At 30.1% G+C, this 17,133-nt stretch overlaps 1 protein-coding gene across 1 annotated transcript; it reads right to left on the bottom strand.

Moving 5' to 3' along the window:
- Positions 1-1,408: 1,408 nt before the first annotated feature.
- LOC114329848 (leucine-rich repeat-containing protein 15-like) lies at positions 1,409-14,112 on the bottom strand. The gene is made up of 2 exons (XM_028279103.2): positions 14,022-14,112; positions 1,409-4,144 (listed from the first exon to the last, which is right to left on the bottom strand). The coding sequence occupies exons 1-2, from the start codon at positions 14,033-14,035 to the stop codon at positions 2,296-2,298; spliced, it is 1,863 nt and encodes a 620-aa protein (XP_028134904.1). The 5' UTR covers positions 14,036-14,112; the 3' UTR covers positions 1,409-2,295.
- Positions 14,113-17,133: the final 3,021 nt, after the last annotated feature.

Genomic DNA, 17,133 nt, shown 5'->3' with positions numbered 1-17,133 from the left:
TTATATAGACTTACGTCCGGTTTCACCAACAACAAATAAATTATTCATCGAATAAAATTTATTAGACGTTTATATTTATATTTTGTTTCAATATAATTTTGATAATTTAAAGTTAAAGCGGCGAATTTACTTTTTTATAAATATTTACAGCGAGATTAACTTGCCAATTTATTCGAAGAGTAAGTATTTATTTGATAAATAAGTAAAATAAGTCTTACTTGACATTAGTAAAATGGAGAAATGTCAGTTTATTGGTCGAATAACTTTAATCATATGCTTTTTCTCATGAGGATCTTTCAGTACGTCACAGTTTTTCGATTTCTTTCTAACGCATTAAATTGTATGTGACAGAAAAAAACGCACGTCGGTGATTACATTTCGTCGGTGGCATTTATAAACTTATTCTAGTTGTCAATAGATGGCGCTATAATCGAAAAAAATTTATTTACTAATTATATAATATATCTACGAATATAATCTGTACAATTTATAAGACTATACAAATCAAAGAAAATACCATTTTATAAATGCAATAAACACAATTGATTTGATTTTATGCCAAATTGCAAATAAAATGTGACAACTGTCAGATTTAACTAAAATGCCATGTCACTAAAATGTATATTATCACGGACTTACCTTTTTTTCTATCATTTTTGACGCACTGAAAAATGCTCATGAAAAGAAGCATAGAATAAACTAATATTTGTCGTTGTTAAAATTGGCCCTAAGCCAATGCTATAAAAAGGGAATCATGCCACATACATGATTCCGTTTGTTTTTGTTTATTATTTTGATACGAAGTTGCACGAAGTTCCCGATTTCTTACGAAGTTGACACTTCAAATGATCGTTGTATCTATACAGTGAGCACGTAAAGGTTGAAATAAATTTATTTTCTCGAGAATGGACGATTTTGAAAAAAATTACTGACGTCACCCATTTGGGCATGATGACGTCATTGATTGATTTTTTTAAATGAGAGTAGGGGTCGTGTGATAGCTCGTTTGAAAGGTAATTAAATTCTCTACTCAGTAGTGTAAACATTAACATAAATATTTATACAGGGTGTCCAAAAAAATTTTTTTAATTAAATTTATTGACAAAAAAGAAGAATCTGTGTAATTTATGTAATTCAAAATACATTTTACTGCTATCAGAAAACAGGAAAAAAATTTTATTTGGCAAATAAATATTGTCTTTTGCTTAAATTCAATATTAAGCAGCTAACCATCTGCCTTTTGAAAGTTTGAACATTAAGCGAAAAACAATGATTATTTTTTAAATAAACATTTTTTTTCTGATTTTTGAGAGCTGTAAAATGTATTTTAAATTAAATAAATTGCACAGATTCTTCTTTTTATGCCAATAAATTTAAATAAAATTTTTTTTCGACACCCTGTATAAATAATTATGTTAATGTTTATGTTACTGCATAGGGAATTGAATTTCATTTCAAATAAGCTATCACATGACCCCTATTCTCATTTAAAAAATCATCGATGACGTCATCACGCCCAAATAGGTGACGTCACTAGTATGATATAGATGCCAAAAAGTCGTGTTTTACAAGTAAAAATCGACCTGTCTCGGAATTTTTTTCCAAAATAGTCCATTCTCGAGAAAATGAATTTATTCCAACCTTTACGTGCTCACTGTATATACGTCATGGTCGTGTTTGTCATCATATTTAATCTGAAAAGCACATTTTATTTTAAATCTCTAAAATTTGGGCATTTTTTATTAATGTAATATTTCAGTAAATTTCCATTTAAGTGTCTTGTCTTTGGTCGCGGAAATTTGAAAAGCGAAACCTTTTCACTTTTTAGGCAAGTAATTTTTAAAATTTAGATGGTTTTATAAACATTACGTTATGTGTTGATAGGAAGTGAAGGCGTTTTGTTTATTTAATGAATAAATTATTGTACATTACGCTGAATACGAAATACGAATTTCACTTTAATTTGTGGTTTTTTATTATTAAAGACATTTAAAAAAATTCTTCTAACTAATGCTTTTTTCATAAATTTCCTTTTGATGAAAATAAACACATTATAAAATAAACGATGAGTATGCCACTGTTGTAGTAAACATACCTCAAACCTCCATGGCACAGGTCTTTATGACACCATATTATACACATATCAAGCATAGCCGACTGCTGGGTCTATAAATTATACGTCATTGAAACAGCATAATAAAACATAACAAAATAATCAATATAACATAAAACATAATATATGTTCAGAATAGATTATGTTCTGAATATCTCTACATCCTCAAGAGGATATTCAGATCAATTATCTAATAGCTCTACATGTTCTCTTACGTTTGGTGCTCTAGAATTATTATTTTTAAATAGAACATAGCCAATGAGTAGAGCTATCAAACATAACAATATTATAAAAACAGTATTAATAGACAGAACTAGTACCATTTTGTTATATCCACTAGTTTCAGTGTACGCTAGCTTTTCAGGATCCAAAATATTTGTCTTTGTCTCCTGAGAATGACTTAATTCATGTATATATTTATACAATTTTGTATTCACTTCATTATCTGCGGTAACAATTTTTTTCTGATTTTCTATAAATTCTCTAAAATAATTGGTAAAGTTCTGGGTATTTTTTAAATTGTCTTCTAGATATTTGTCAGTTAATGATTTATCTGAAGTTACGTTTTTTGAATACCCGACATTTTTTCCTTTTTCTGATGAATAGATGTGTTCAAGCATCTGGTATAAACTACTGTTTTTTATTTCGTCGAAATAATCTTTCAGAGTCTCATTGTCTGTTTTATTAAGGGTTTTCGGTATGAGAGCAATGTCTGGTGTACCTAAACAAGTAAGTCCATGGACGTTAGTGCTATTTCGTAAATTATTGTGTAATATTTCTACCTTTGAAGCTTTGAGCTTTCGAACAATATTAACAACATTATCACAAGATAGATTATTATTATCAAAAAATATTTTCTTTAATTGTGGAAAATATGTTTGAAGTTGATCGGGATTTATATCTTGAACATGATTATTTTGTATGAATAATTGGTTTACGCTAGTCAAAGAATGTAAAGAGGCACTTATTGTATAAAAATTGTTATTCGAAATATCTAGAGTATCTAAATTATTTAAACTATCAAATGTACCGAACATAAAATCTTTAAGATTATTGTATGACATATTTAAATATTTTAAATTCGACATATTGTAGAAAACTCCTGGTGACAGTAAACTAAGATTATTATGGCTTAAGTTTAGTGATTGCAGCTTCAAAGCTTCTCCGAAGTAAAAATCACCAATGCTACTAATATTATTACAACTGACATCAAAAGAAATTAAATCATTACCTTTTGAGGTACAAAAAGTTGAAGAGAGATTTTTTAAGTGGTTGTTTTTTAAACTCACGGTATTAAATAGATGGGGACAAAAGTTTAGCTCGTTCAGCTCATTATTATTTAAAAATAAACTCTCTATCTTAATATTGATTTCTACTGTTAAGTGTAATATTGGGTTAAAACCTAAATCTAGTGCTTCCATCGGGTGAATATTAGGATCAAAAACTTTATAGGAAAATGCCAATAAACTATTGTGTGACAAATTTAGTGACTTTAAATTTGTCATTCCACTAAAAGACTGGGTTTCTAACTTTGATATTTGATTTAGAGATAAATCGAGAGTTTCTAGATTATCCAACGAATTAAAAACACCTAAGCCAATCTCAGATAAACGATTTTTTGACAGATTAATTTCTACTAACGACCGTTGAACAAAAGCACCAGGAGAAAGTTTTAAAATATTTAAATTTTTTAATATAAGTCTGGATATAGTTTTAGTATTTACAAAAGAAGATGGGGGTATTTCAGATAGATTTGATGACAAGATTGTAAGTATTTGTGTGCAGTTATTACAAGAGCCCTTTACGACATAATGTAAAGGTAATTTGACATTTTTGCAGCTTATGTTTAGTCCGGTGATAATTTCCTCCCTCTGCTCAGAAACATAAATTTGTGACCATGGTTGCCGCGGATTTGGCTTGTAATGTGCCGGTATTATCTTATTTATTGTTTTTTTGTCTTCTCTGCAGTCTTCTGTACACATAATTTCCATAACATAAAAATTGGTAATAAAGTACAGGAAAAGCCACTTCCTGAAAATAAAATAAAATTTATTCAATCACTGTTTAAAAATATACAGTGCTAGCCAAAAGTCGCCCCCTCTCTCATATATTTTGAATGGTTATACTTAAAGGGTGCAGGAGAAAAACGGTCAAGTCAAGATTTGGCGAATTTAAGATGTTGACGTTATCCTTTAAAACATACGTTATATTTTGTTGTACACATACCTCTCAGGATAGAAACACGATAGGAAATATTTAATAGGAAAAATATCCTGTACTGGGAAATAATGTGGGGAATAAGTCCGTGCAGTACCGAGCAAAAACGAGCTTCTTCTATTCTTGTCACGTTTTTCATTTTAAGTAATCGGCTGCATGTCAGAATACTAAAGAATTTTTCGGTTCAGTTTTGTTTCACTATTTTTGTAGACGTAACACTGTTTTGAAGGGTACAGGCAAAGAAGCTGCTACTTCAATTTTTTCAGAAAATAAATACGGAGATGGGATGGGGTTAGCTTTAAAATCTTAAATAGGAACCCGGTTTTTTATTGCAAATTTAGATTCCTGATGAAAAAATATAGAATATTTATTCGAGACATTTTTTAGAATTGTTTAAAGATGGCACGATAATTGGAAAAATCCGATTTTTATTAGCAGAAGCTATCAACAAATCTAAAAACTGTCTCAAATAAATAATGTTACTTACTTTTTATGAGCTATTCAAATCAGCAATAAGAAATGGGAGTTCCTAAATAGTTTTATCCGACTATAGCGCCATCTATCCACAATTCGAAAAAAATGTCTCGAATAAAAGTTACTTACTTATTTATGAGGTATTTAAATCTGCACTAAAAAATGTGGGTTCCTACTTAAGATGTTAAAGTTACCCTCCACCCCACCTCTAAGGTATGGAAGCGGGTGTCGTGTACGGTGTCATTCGATAGATTTTTGAAAATGATTAAAAACGTATTTTTCAGATTTTTGATGCGATGTATAGTTCCCGAGATATTCGATCGTCCCATTACTTTTGGGACACCCTATATAATTTTTACTATATTTATCTATTTTTTTTTTGATATAGTAAACATCTATTTTTATGTAAAATTGTCCAATAAACAAGATGGTTTATTGGACACAAATATATATTGGTCTCAAATAAATAATGTTACTTACTTTTTATGAGCTATTCAAATCAGCAATAAGAAATGGGAGTTCCTAAATAGTTTTATCCGACTATAGCGCCATCTATCCACAATTCGAAAAAAATGTCTCGAATAAAAGTTACTTACTTATTTATGAGGTATTTAAATCTGCACTAAAAAATGTGGGTTCCTACTTAAGATGTTAAAGTTACCCTCCACCCCACCTCTAAGGTGTGGAAGCGGGTGTCGTGTACGGTGTCATTCGATAGATTTTTGAAAATGATTAAAAACATATTTTTCAGATTTTTGATGCGATGTATAGTTCCCGAGATATTCGATCGTCCCATTACTTTTGGGACACCCTATATAATTTTTACTATATTTATCTATTTTTTTTTGATATAGTAAACACCTATTTTTATGTAAAATCGTCCAATAAACACGATGGTTTATTTATTTTTCAGCCAGCTACTCTAGTTTTCGAGAAAATTGCAGAAAATCTCTATTTTACGATATTTTCGGATTTCCCGGCATTTGCTCGCAAAAAAACACATCTATTTTTTATGCAAAATCATCCAATAAACACGATGGTTTAATTATTTTCCGCTAGCTACCGTAGTTTTAGAGAGAATGGCGAAAAATATCTATTTTACGATTTTTCCGAATTTCCCGGTATTTTGTTGCAAAGAAAATCTCTTTTTATGTAAAATCATCCAATAAACGCGATGGTTTGATTATTTTTCCGCTAGCTACTGTAGTTTTCTAGAAAATTACGGAAAATATATATTTTACGATTTTTCCGGATTTCCCGGCATTTTCTTGCAAACAACACATCTATTTTTATGTAAAATCGTCCAATAAACACGATGGTTTAATTATTTTTTCGCTACCTACTGTAGTTTACGAGAAAATTGCGGAAAATACCTATTTTACGATTTTTTCGGATTTCCCGGCATTTTCTTGCAAAAAGCACATCTATTTATATGTAAAATCGTCCAATAAACACGATAGTTTGATTATTTTTCCGCTAGCTACTGTAGTTTTCGAGAAAATTGCGGAAAATATCTATTTGACGATTTTTCCGAATTGCCCGGCACTTTCTTGCAAAAAAATACATCTATAATGTTAAGTGTAATATTAAGTGTTTTATACAAACAAATGTAATATTGTATATATTATAGTAGTGTAGGGTATAGCATTATATGTAATAGTAATTGTAAGGAAAAATTAAATCTTTCAGCCCTAGGCCTTCTCGGCCTGTTGAGCTTAATAAATAATATATTTCTTTAAAAATTACGTAACATATTTTACTGGACACAAATTGTTCGCATGTGCACCAAAAAGAAACAATTTAATATTACTTTTATCTATTACTAACAGTTAAATTTCTTTGTTTAAATGCTTTAAAATGATACTTATAGGGGAGCGCATATAGATTTTCATATAGTTTCATTAAGAAATGTATAATAAACAACATATCAAAAAGTTCTACTCGAGAAGAGGGTGCTTCATTTTTTATTAAACAAAATGAACTACGAAATTAGATATTTTTTAAATAACTTCGAAAATATAAATTTCAGAAGAAAACGGACTTGACCATTGAAAAAATCAGAAAATTCTACAAAAAAAACCTTATTCAAAGATTTTTCTAAAATTAAATCTGTGGCTTCTAGAATTTTTTATTTACAACGCTAAAGCAACCCTTCTCACAAACATTGGCGCACTGTAAACTAGCATACGGCGAAGTGCACGGTTGAGTTATTTTAATGTAATTCTTTAACTAATGGATAAAATGAAATTTTACAAACAGGACATGAAAGAAGAATAATTAAGCTATCTTATGGTTATAATAAAAATAAATAAAATGTTTGAGCATAAATACGGTGTGGGTGGAAAATGAGACTTCCCTGAATTTTGTTTAAAAATGATTTAAAAATGTGTAACTAATACATTTTTTCTTATAAAACTCTCAATTTTGCCTAACTTACCTTTAAAATATATTACTAAACAAAGCTTTATTCAAAAAAAATCTCAAAAATTTAATTCAAATGATACGACGTTTCAAAGAATGTAATTTTTGAAAACTTCGTAGTTTTACAGAATTACCACCAATTTAAGGCGGTATTACTCAGGTTCAAATTTATTACAGTTTTATAAGTGGTTTTTTAAAGACTAGGATATAGACTTTAAAATCCACTAAATTATTTTACTTTAGAAATAAAATAAACTATTTCTATTTGAGAAAATTAAGAAAGATAACAAGAATCTAATACAAAAACCGAAAATTACCAGCTAAAAAAATGTGTATACAAAGTGATCAAAACTTTTTTCTGTAAAACTTACCTAAATTACATTTAATAATAAGCTTCAACAATAATAAATGTTCAACAAAAAAATTTTCTTTACCTCTTATACAGTATGTCTGTGTAACTTGGAACCTATTGATAACTATTGTGTTATCAGTTCTACGAAAAAAGTTATTCTTTATAAAATACTCTGTATCGTATATAATCTAAGATGCAACCATTAAATATCAAATTTTTATAATGTTATACGAGGTATGTCAAAAAATATGAATTTCACTTAAGAGTAAAGTACTTCTTTTCACAATATCAAAAAATTTTATTAAGAAAACTTGTATGGAATTAAAAAATATGTTTTAGTGTTCAATTGCATCCTTCTAATTAAAATATTGTGAATAATAAAGGCACTTATCTCCTAAGAAAAGTTCATATTTTTTACATACTTCGTATAAAATTGAAAAAGTGTAGTATCTGATGCTGTATCTTATATGTTAGACCAGGTAGAGCATTTTATGAGGAATAACTTTTTTTCGTAAAATTGATAGTAAAATAGTTATCCTAATTGTAAAAAAATGATGATGGGTATCCGTAATTTGAGAAAAAACTTAATTTTTTTTTATTAGAATGATGTAATTGTATATTAAAACATAGTTTTTAATTCTAAACAACTTTTCATAAGAGCATTCTTTGATATTTTGGAATATAAAGGTACTTTACTCTTGAACGAAATTCATATTTTTGACATAACTGGTATAAAATTAATAAAATTTCTTATATGATGGTTGAGTTTTAGATTTTTGACTATTCAGGGCATTTTATGAAGAATACCTTTTTTTCGTACAATTGATAATAAAAAAGTTTCCCATGTGGTTCCTAGCTACGCAGACATACTTTATAAGAGCTTCTGTGTAAGAATTTTTAAATTGCAATGCCATATTCGGCTTAATCAAAAACAAAATAGAAACATATTTGATCAAAAAAATTGATTCGACGATATTTTTAAAATTATTTATACAAAACAATTGTTATTGTTTAAACAATTAATAAACAATTAGCGGCCAAATCTGCGAGTAGAACTTTTTACTTTAACATGTACAGGGTGTTTGGTAAAGAATGGGCCATAGCTTAACCCCAGGTTCCTGAGGTTAAAATAGGCCGATTTAAGCTAACTTACTTTAGTACAAAGTTTATAATAACCGAGATACAGGGTGTCAAAGTTAAACTTTTTTTTTATTTATTATTGAATATTTCCTGACAGGTATGAGATAACGACATGAAATTGGGTATGTGGGGGTTTTTTGGGTCGAGAAAACTAAATTCCCTACCAAAAATTATGTATTACCCAGAGGGCGCCACTCATTTATTACGTTCAATTTTTTTTATCCCTCACTCTGTATAATTTTGACATTAAAATTTTTATTCTCCTATTAGTTTTACTTAAAAAAGGTATACTTCTTTCATCTCCCTAAACTCAATCGTTTTCGAGATAAACGCATTTTAAATCTGCGATACACCATCATTTTTAGCATAATAACATTGTAGTTACCCCCGAAAAATAACTTAAAACCATAAAAATTTCCAAAAATGTATCGCAAATTTCTTTAAATGAAATTTGCGATGCAATCACATTAATTTGAGAACTGGCACAATTTTTATAGTTTTAAGTTATTTTTCGGGTGTAACTACAATGATATTATGCTAAAAATGATGGTGTATCGCAGATTTAAAATGCATTTATCTCGAAAACCGTTGAGTTTAGGGAGATGAAAGAAGTATACCTTTTTTAAGTAAAACTAATAGAAGAATAAAAATTTTACACGTATTTTAAATCTGCGATACACCATCATTTTTACCATAATATCATTGTAGTTACACCCGAAAAATAACTTAAAACCATAAAATTATTCAAAAATGTATCGCAAATTTCTTCAAATGGAATTTGCGATGCAATGACATAAATTTGAGAACTGGCACAATTATTATGGTTTTAAGTTATTTTTCGGGTGGAACTATGATATAACAATGATATTATGCTAAAAATGATGGTGTATCGCAGATTTAAAATGCGTTTATCACGAAAACGGTTGAGCTTAGGGAGATGAAAAAAGTATACCTTTTTTATATAAAACTAATAGGAGAATGAAGGAGAAAAGGAGGAGTGAATGGAGTATTAATCAACAACATACGATATGCTGATGATGCTGTCTTAATTTGCGACAACATAGCAGATCTTCAACAACTTGTCACTATAATCGGAGAATACAGTAAGCGAATGGGATTAGAGATTAATACCAAAAAGACCAAATTCATGATCATCTCCAGAAACTTGGATGCATTTGAAAACTCCACCATAACACTGAATACTAAGTCCATTGAGAGAGTGAGCAAACTCAAATACCTAGGAACGTGGCTTTTTGAAGACTGGGCATCGGACAGGGAAGTAAAATGTCGCATTGAGCAAGCTCGACAAGCTTTCGTAAAATTCAGGAAGGTACTGAGCTGCTCAGAGTTCGACCTTACACTGAGACTAAGGTTTACTAAATGCTAGGTGTGGTCGGTGCTGCTATATGGCATAGAGGGCTGGACACTAAAAACGAGGGATATAAACAGATTAGAAGCCTTCGAAATGTGGCTTTATGCCGTATCCTAAAGATACCATGGACGGCGAAATTCACAAATGTGGATGTCCTTAAAAGAATCAACCAAGAACTTCAGCTTTTCGACAACATCAAGAAAAGAAAAACGGCATATTTGGGTCACATCATGCGAAACGAAAAATACCAGTTCCTTCAACTTATAATCCAGGGTAAAATTGAAGGCAAGAGAGGAATAGGACGCAAGAAAATGTCCAAGCTCCGAAACATAAGGCAATGGACAGGGATTAACGACATACAATCTCTGATACAGATTGCAAGAAACAGAGAGTTAATGGAAAATGTGATTGCCAACATCCATTAGTGGATTAGCATTTGAAGAAGAAGAATAGGACAATAAAAATTTTAATGTCAAAATTACACAGAGTGAGGGATAAAAAAAATGGAACATAATAAATGAGTGCTGAAAGGCGTATGTGGCGCCCTCTGGGTAATACATAATTTTTGGTAGGGAATTTAGTTTTCTCGACCCAAAATATCCCCACATACCAAATTTCATGTTGTTATCTCATACCTGTCAGGAAATATTCAATAATAAATAAAAAAAAAAGTTTAACTTTGACACCCTGTATCTCGGTTATTATAAACTTTGTACTAAGGTTAATTAGCTTAAATCGGCCTATTTTAACCTCAGGAACCTGAGGTTAAGCTATGGTCCATTCTTTACCAAACACCCTGTATATAAACTAACAAAAAAGTTTTATAAAAATATAAGGTTGTTTATCATCCTATTGTTTATATCTTTATCGTAAATTCCGGTCAACTTTGACCGGTTGTATCTCAGGAACTTCTCATCATAATTAAACCTTTTCTCTTTTAAAAGAAGCGTACTGTGGCTGTTTTTCGAATACCGTTTTTACAATTTAATTTAGTTTAATATTTCCCGAGATATTCTATTTGTTTATAAGCCAAAAAATTCTTTATAATTTTAAAATATTCCTGAGGCCGCTTAAATAGTCCAATTTCAATTCTGTAAAGTACATTAGATAGGTTTAGTGTCTTTTTATGAAAAAATCATAGTTATTCTTATGCACCATAATTATTGTCGTTATTATAGCGACCGTAAATTTTTAATTAACAATTGTTGCTAAATGGTTCATTCAGTTTCCATCGGCTTCTGGAATTATAATCTATACAAAAAGGGCTTTTACATTGCCAAGTTATTTAATTATTGATTAACAATTACTTATCTAAAATTTTAGTTGAAAATTAAAGATTTTGTTGGTAAAACCCGCTTTTCCCGGGGAAAGTTTTCGTCGAAGTGAATCGGGAAGAACACGTCTCTATGCAGAATTTAATTGCGGTGAATTTTTATTTGGGTGTTTTTGGTGTAAAATTAAAATCTTTGGAGTTATAGAGCAAAAATTGAAAAAAACACGATTTTCAGGCGCCATTCTGTTTATAAAAAAAGTAGCACAGTATCTGCGGACTTTGCATACCTATATTATTAATATATACCATCATAAGATTCGATTCCAGCAATAAAATTGCTGGTAAATAACTTTTCCCAAAAATGGCCTATTCTCCGATAATCAGCCCAGATTATAATGAAAGTTATAAAGTCAAACCCGCTTATCAGAATACCGGTTATAGAAATATATCGGTTTAAGAAATAGAAGTTTGAGGTAGCGAAACGTTTCTACTAGCCTCCAATGATCGGTTATTAGAATATCCCGGTTATAGGAATACTTTTGCTTGGCAAGAAGGCTATTCCAATAAGTGGGTTCGACTGTATTATTATTGTGGAAGGCCACAAATGCGATGGTCAGATGACCTGAAGAAACACGCCGGGTCAAAATGGGGTCGCCCAGGTTTCCCCAACTGACATCAATACGACTAACTTCACGCGTAACTTTGATACGAGAATTATAAAAAAAAATATGCATTGAAATCCAGATCCCGTAACTTTTTGAGCATTATAACGTGTGTACAAAGACATACAATTTTTTTTGTAAATAAGGTAGAGTCGTGTAGGGGAAACCTGGCGTGCCCGTCAAAATGGATGCAAATTGCCCAAGATAGAGAGGCATGGAAGAAGGAAGAGGAGGCCAAGAGCCAAGTATGGATGTTTAGGACTGATTAGGGAAACAATTTGGGGAATAAGTCCGTGCCGTACCGTACCGAGCAAAAGTCGCGTTCCTCGCTTCTATTCGTGTCACGTTTTTCATTTTAAAGCATGTCAGAATACTGAAGAATTTTTTCAGTTCAGTTTTGTTTCACTGTTTTTGTAGACGTAAAAATGTTTGTGCAATAAAAATTTACTTTTAAAATCGTAATTGTTATACATTCAGCAAAAACCGGCTAAGCAAAACTATAAAAATAACTGCTTGAATTTTCTATCAAAATTGTTTTTTAATACACTTAGTTAAATGAATATTTTGTAATTTGATAACGACGTCTGAGTTGGAAGTCGAAAGGTCAATAAAATCATTTTTTAAGTTAAATTGAAGCTTATTTCGCATTTAGAATAATAAATTGCATAATTTCTACAAAGAAATAGCTTCAGAACAATATCATAAAACATGCTCGGCAAAATATACCGGAAAAATTATAATATTCTTCTGCGATTGCAGAACCTTCTATCTCCATGTGCAAAGGTATTTGCTACTTTTGGTCAAGGAAGAGTAAATTTTTTAATACCTTTCAAAAAAATCCAGACTTAATATTAAATGTAAAAAAATTTAAACAACGTGATCTATCAATTTCAAAATCACGACCAATTACTTCTGGGAATGTATAATACATCGCTTAGCTTTAGAAATCCATACCAGAGGATTATAAACAGAGTACAAATCAGTTGGCAGAGATGTATAGACATTGAGTGTATTTAATGGCAATTGCGAAAAACAAGAAACGTGTCCTCGGCAAAATTCTCCCAACAGTCGATAGGATGTCCCAGCTCTTGAAGCTTCAGGAAAAATGGCTCCATAAACTGGGGATCGGAACTTAAATAAGAAACTTTAGATCCCATAACAATAACACAATTACCTGGTCCGCCAAGCATCATGAGCTTGATGTTTTGCGGGAGCAAAACCGATTGTGGAAATTTATGTGAATAGGATTATGGATTGCATTGCAGTTCTGAAGCTCTTTCCTTCAGATAAGCTAAGTCAATAACGTATCGAGCAAACATCTTTTACCTATGTTTTAAAATATCATACATATAAAATCAGAGTTTGGTATTAATTCTACAAGTAAACTGAATGTAAGAACAGATACTTAAAACGTCGCGATATAATCAGGATGTTTTTTTCCTGGGTTTTTCCTCGTAATTTACTGTGAAATACTAACACGAGAATTTTACTGTCATCATTGCATGTTGTTGTCTTTTTATAATAAATCAGATGATTTTGAAATAAATCAGAGTATGATTTTTTGTGACGGATATTCTTAAGTTGAAAGTTGATTTCATGTAATCGAATCAACTATCTTCCAATAAAGTCGTCCCAGGAACGCAATTAGTTTATATTGACAACATCATTTTAAAGTCTATAAATAATTGTATACTTTAAAATGTATAATATATGTCTGAATTGCCGATATGAATGAGTCAGGATCGATTAAATTTTTAGAAGATTTTTTTTTACTAAGCAACATAAATTTTTAATTTATTAATATTTTGTATTTCGATAACGACTTCTGAAGTAAAAGTAGAGGCTTCGATAAATTTCGTTTTAACTAAAAGTGTGCATTATTTATCAATAAAAGAGTAAATTGCATAAGAGGCCAAAAAAAACAGCTTCAGAACAATTTTAATAATATACTGTTTTCATAATATGTAAGACATGTTAATCAAAATGAATATGCTTACCTTAAACTTGCCATGGTTACTATACTAAGTCTATAGAGATATTGATAACAAATTAGTTACTGTAAAGATAGATGCATAATAAACACTGACAAAACAATAATTGCAGTTTATTGTGAAGTGTCCCGGATGCCATTGGCTGATAATACAATTATCTTCTGTTTATCTTTAAATATAGAAGGAAATAGAAATAATGAAATATTTTACAAAGAAAAATTATATAAACATAAGTGACATTAAATTGAATTTTTGTTTGAAGGGACACTATATATACACGAAATTTTCGATTTTCTAAATCTGACTGAATTGAAAATTGGACCAAATCCCATCTTAAAATTTAGGAAAAGACTCACCAATCCATATGCCAACTCTCCATTTTGGTCCAAGGGTGTGGATTTTATGGCCCTTCCCATTTAGGGTCTGCTTTCGTTCTCGTCACCAAAACTCCCAAAAATTTCAAAAATTTAAGTCCGACCTTTACGGCTTCTGATAGTACTGATCATTACCTTTCCAACGGATGTCTAATTTTGAAAATCGGTTATACCATTTAATTCAAAAGTTAGCGAACTCAGAATTATGACTCAATTTTTATTTAAAAAGGGGAAAAAGTTTGTGGATATGTTTGTATTGATATATGATATGTGTGTGGAAAGTTACACCGATCTGAATTTTTTTTCTGTGTTTCAAGAGGGTGTGAGTTCCGATTCAGAACCGGTGTAATTTTTGACTTCTGACTACCCTTAGGCTAGCTAGAGGGCTACGGGGGTACAAAATAGCATATTTTTTGGGCATATATATCTTAGGTTCAAGGACAGACAGAAAAACGCAAATATACCAAATCAATAGGGTTGAGTTAAACTTTCAAATGGTGCCTAAGCTATCAAGCTGAGACATATACACTGCTCACCATAGCCGAAAAACTGAAAAATTATACTTTGAAAATTTTGGTTTTTCGACAATTACTCAAAATTTCAACCTAAGAATTGCGCCAATAACTAAGCGTTTGTCGGAGGTCTCTAGTCGCGTCTAACGGTATGTACCTAATATCGAGGAACATTCGAATTTTTAAGTTATAGGCTTCATAAGTATGATCAAATATATTTCTTATGGGAAAAACGGTTTTTCAAGCTCAATAATTCCTGTAATACGTTCAGTTATCATACTTGATCTTAGATGCATTAGATACTACTTGTCAATACGTTTCAAACTCATGTTTATTGATCAAAATCAGTTAAGCCGTTCAGAGGTTATAGAGCTCCAAATTTATAATTAGTCCAAGAATTGAAACTTCTCACTTCGCAATTTTTACAGAATGGATCGATTTGCTTGAAAATTTGACACTAAGTAGTGGATAGTCCAAAGATCAAAATCTATATGATGCCGAAAGACGCTTTTACCAAGGGGTGGTTGCCACCCCATCTCGCGGGTGAAATTTTTTTATTATATTTTGACCGCATTTGTTGGTAAAAACATTAATTGTAAGCAAAAATGTTTTATACATTTTTTTGATAAAATTAATAATTTTCGATTTTTTGGTTATCGAAAGTGTTAGTTTTATATCGAAAAAATCAATGTTATTAATCAGTTTTCTGCTAATAACTCAAAATGTTTTTGTTTTATCAAAACAACTTTACTTAACGAATATATACCATTTAAAAAAGAAACAAAGTTTTTTTTTTAATTTTCTTTAAGACCAATAGTAATCGAGCTGTATCTACTTTATTATATGTTAGCTTTTCTTCGTCAAATACTAAATATTATAGTTTCAAAGTCAACAGACGGAAAAATTATGCATTTTTTTGAGGATAACTTGTAGAAACTAATTTTAAATGTTTAAAAAGCTCTATCTTCAAAAATAAAAAATAAAGTCTGTAGCTTAACAATTAAGTGAGTTATAATGAAAAGAATGTCAGTCCCTATTTTTTCAGTAAAAAAGTTATCGAAAACAACCCCCTAATTACCACCCTAATTAAAATTAGTCATCGACCTTATTCAGTATTTTTTATTTATGTATTTTTAATGGATTGCAGAAGTTTGACCGGCGGCTTAAGGGCACCCAAAGTCCCAGTTAACCGCAATGTTAACATTATGTCATATAGCTCTGTAACCAAAGCACTTAGAGACCTAATTTTTGTTTTATTTTGAAACTACATGTATTGTTTAGTCCCGCGTAGATTTTTGTAAAGTTAGAGCGAAAGAAAAATTTATTTTAAATTTTTTTAAAATAATCTTACAAAAAAACCCAAAAAAGTTTAGGTTTTATTTTTTATTTTACTTGTTTTTGTACATTTTTCAATGAAAATTTACGCGGGACTAGATATTATCTATCTACAATTACTGTAAAAATTTGGACCTTCTATCATCTAAGGAACCAGAGATATCTGACACCAAAAGCTAAAAACGTAGTATTCGGGAAATTGCAAAAACATAAAACACTCTAATAGGCTATAAAGCTACCGGTACACGGTATAAGTTGAGTGAGACGTTCAGAAAACAAATAGTTTTGTAACCATGGATATTTTATACTATAATGTGTTATATATCGTTGGAAAGAGAAGATTTCAGAGAATAATTTTCAATCATAACGCAAAAAATTTAAAAAAAATCAATTTTCGGTCTTTGGCTGCCCTTAAAACAATAATTAGTTTTTAAAAAACTGGAGTCAAAAGCGAATAACGAATTTTTGTAGTTTGGTAAAACATGACCTTTTCTTCAGAATAGAAAGATTAGCATCAGAAATGCGAAAAAATGTTTACATTTGAAAATGTAGCTTGTTTAGTTCTTAAGAACTTGGTTTACGAAAATTTTTTCTACGACAAAAATTGAGTGAGCTACAGAAAATTAGAACTTGTAATAACATGCAAAAACCACCTTTACCAACCCTTTCAAAGTCACCTCTTTTTGCGACTGAGGATTTTAAAAGGATTTAATATTAATAGTCTTATAGATCTTATAAAAATCTACAAAAAAACTTTTTAACAAACTTTCTAATATAAAAAATAAAAAGTTAGGGTTAAAAAACCAATAATTTTTTTTGAAAAAAAAATGAAAAATCCAATTGGAAGCATAATAATGTAAGTTGTTTTTTGTATGGTGTACGTTAAAAACTGATTAC

Source organism: Diabrotica virgifera, chromosome 7 (genome assembly GCF_917563875.1).
Source record: "Diabrotica virgifera virgifera chromosome 7, PGI_DIABVI_V3a".
In the NCBI taxonomy this organism is placed as follows: domain Eukaryota; kingdom Metazoa; phylum Arthropoda; class Insecta; order Coleoptera; family Chrysomelidae; genus Diabrotica; species Diabrotica virgifera.
The sequence above is the reverse complement of the archived record's forward strand: the minus strand, read 5'-3'. Positions and strand labels throughout refer to the sequence as shown.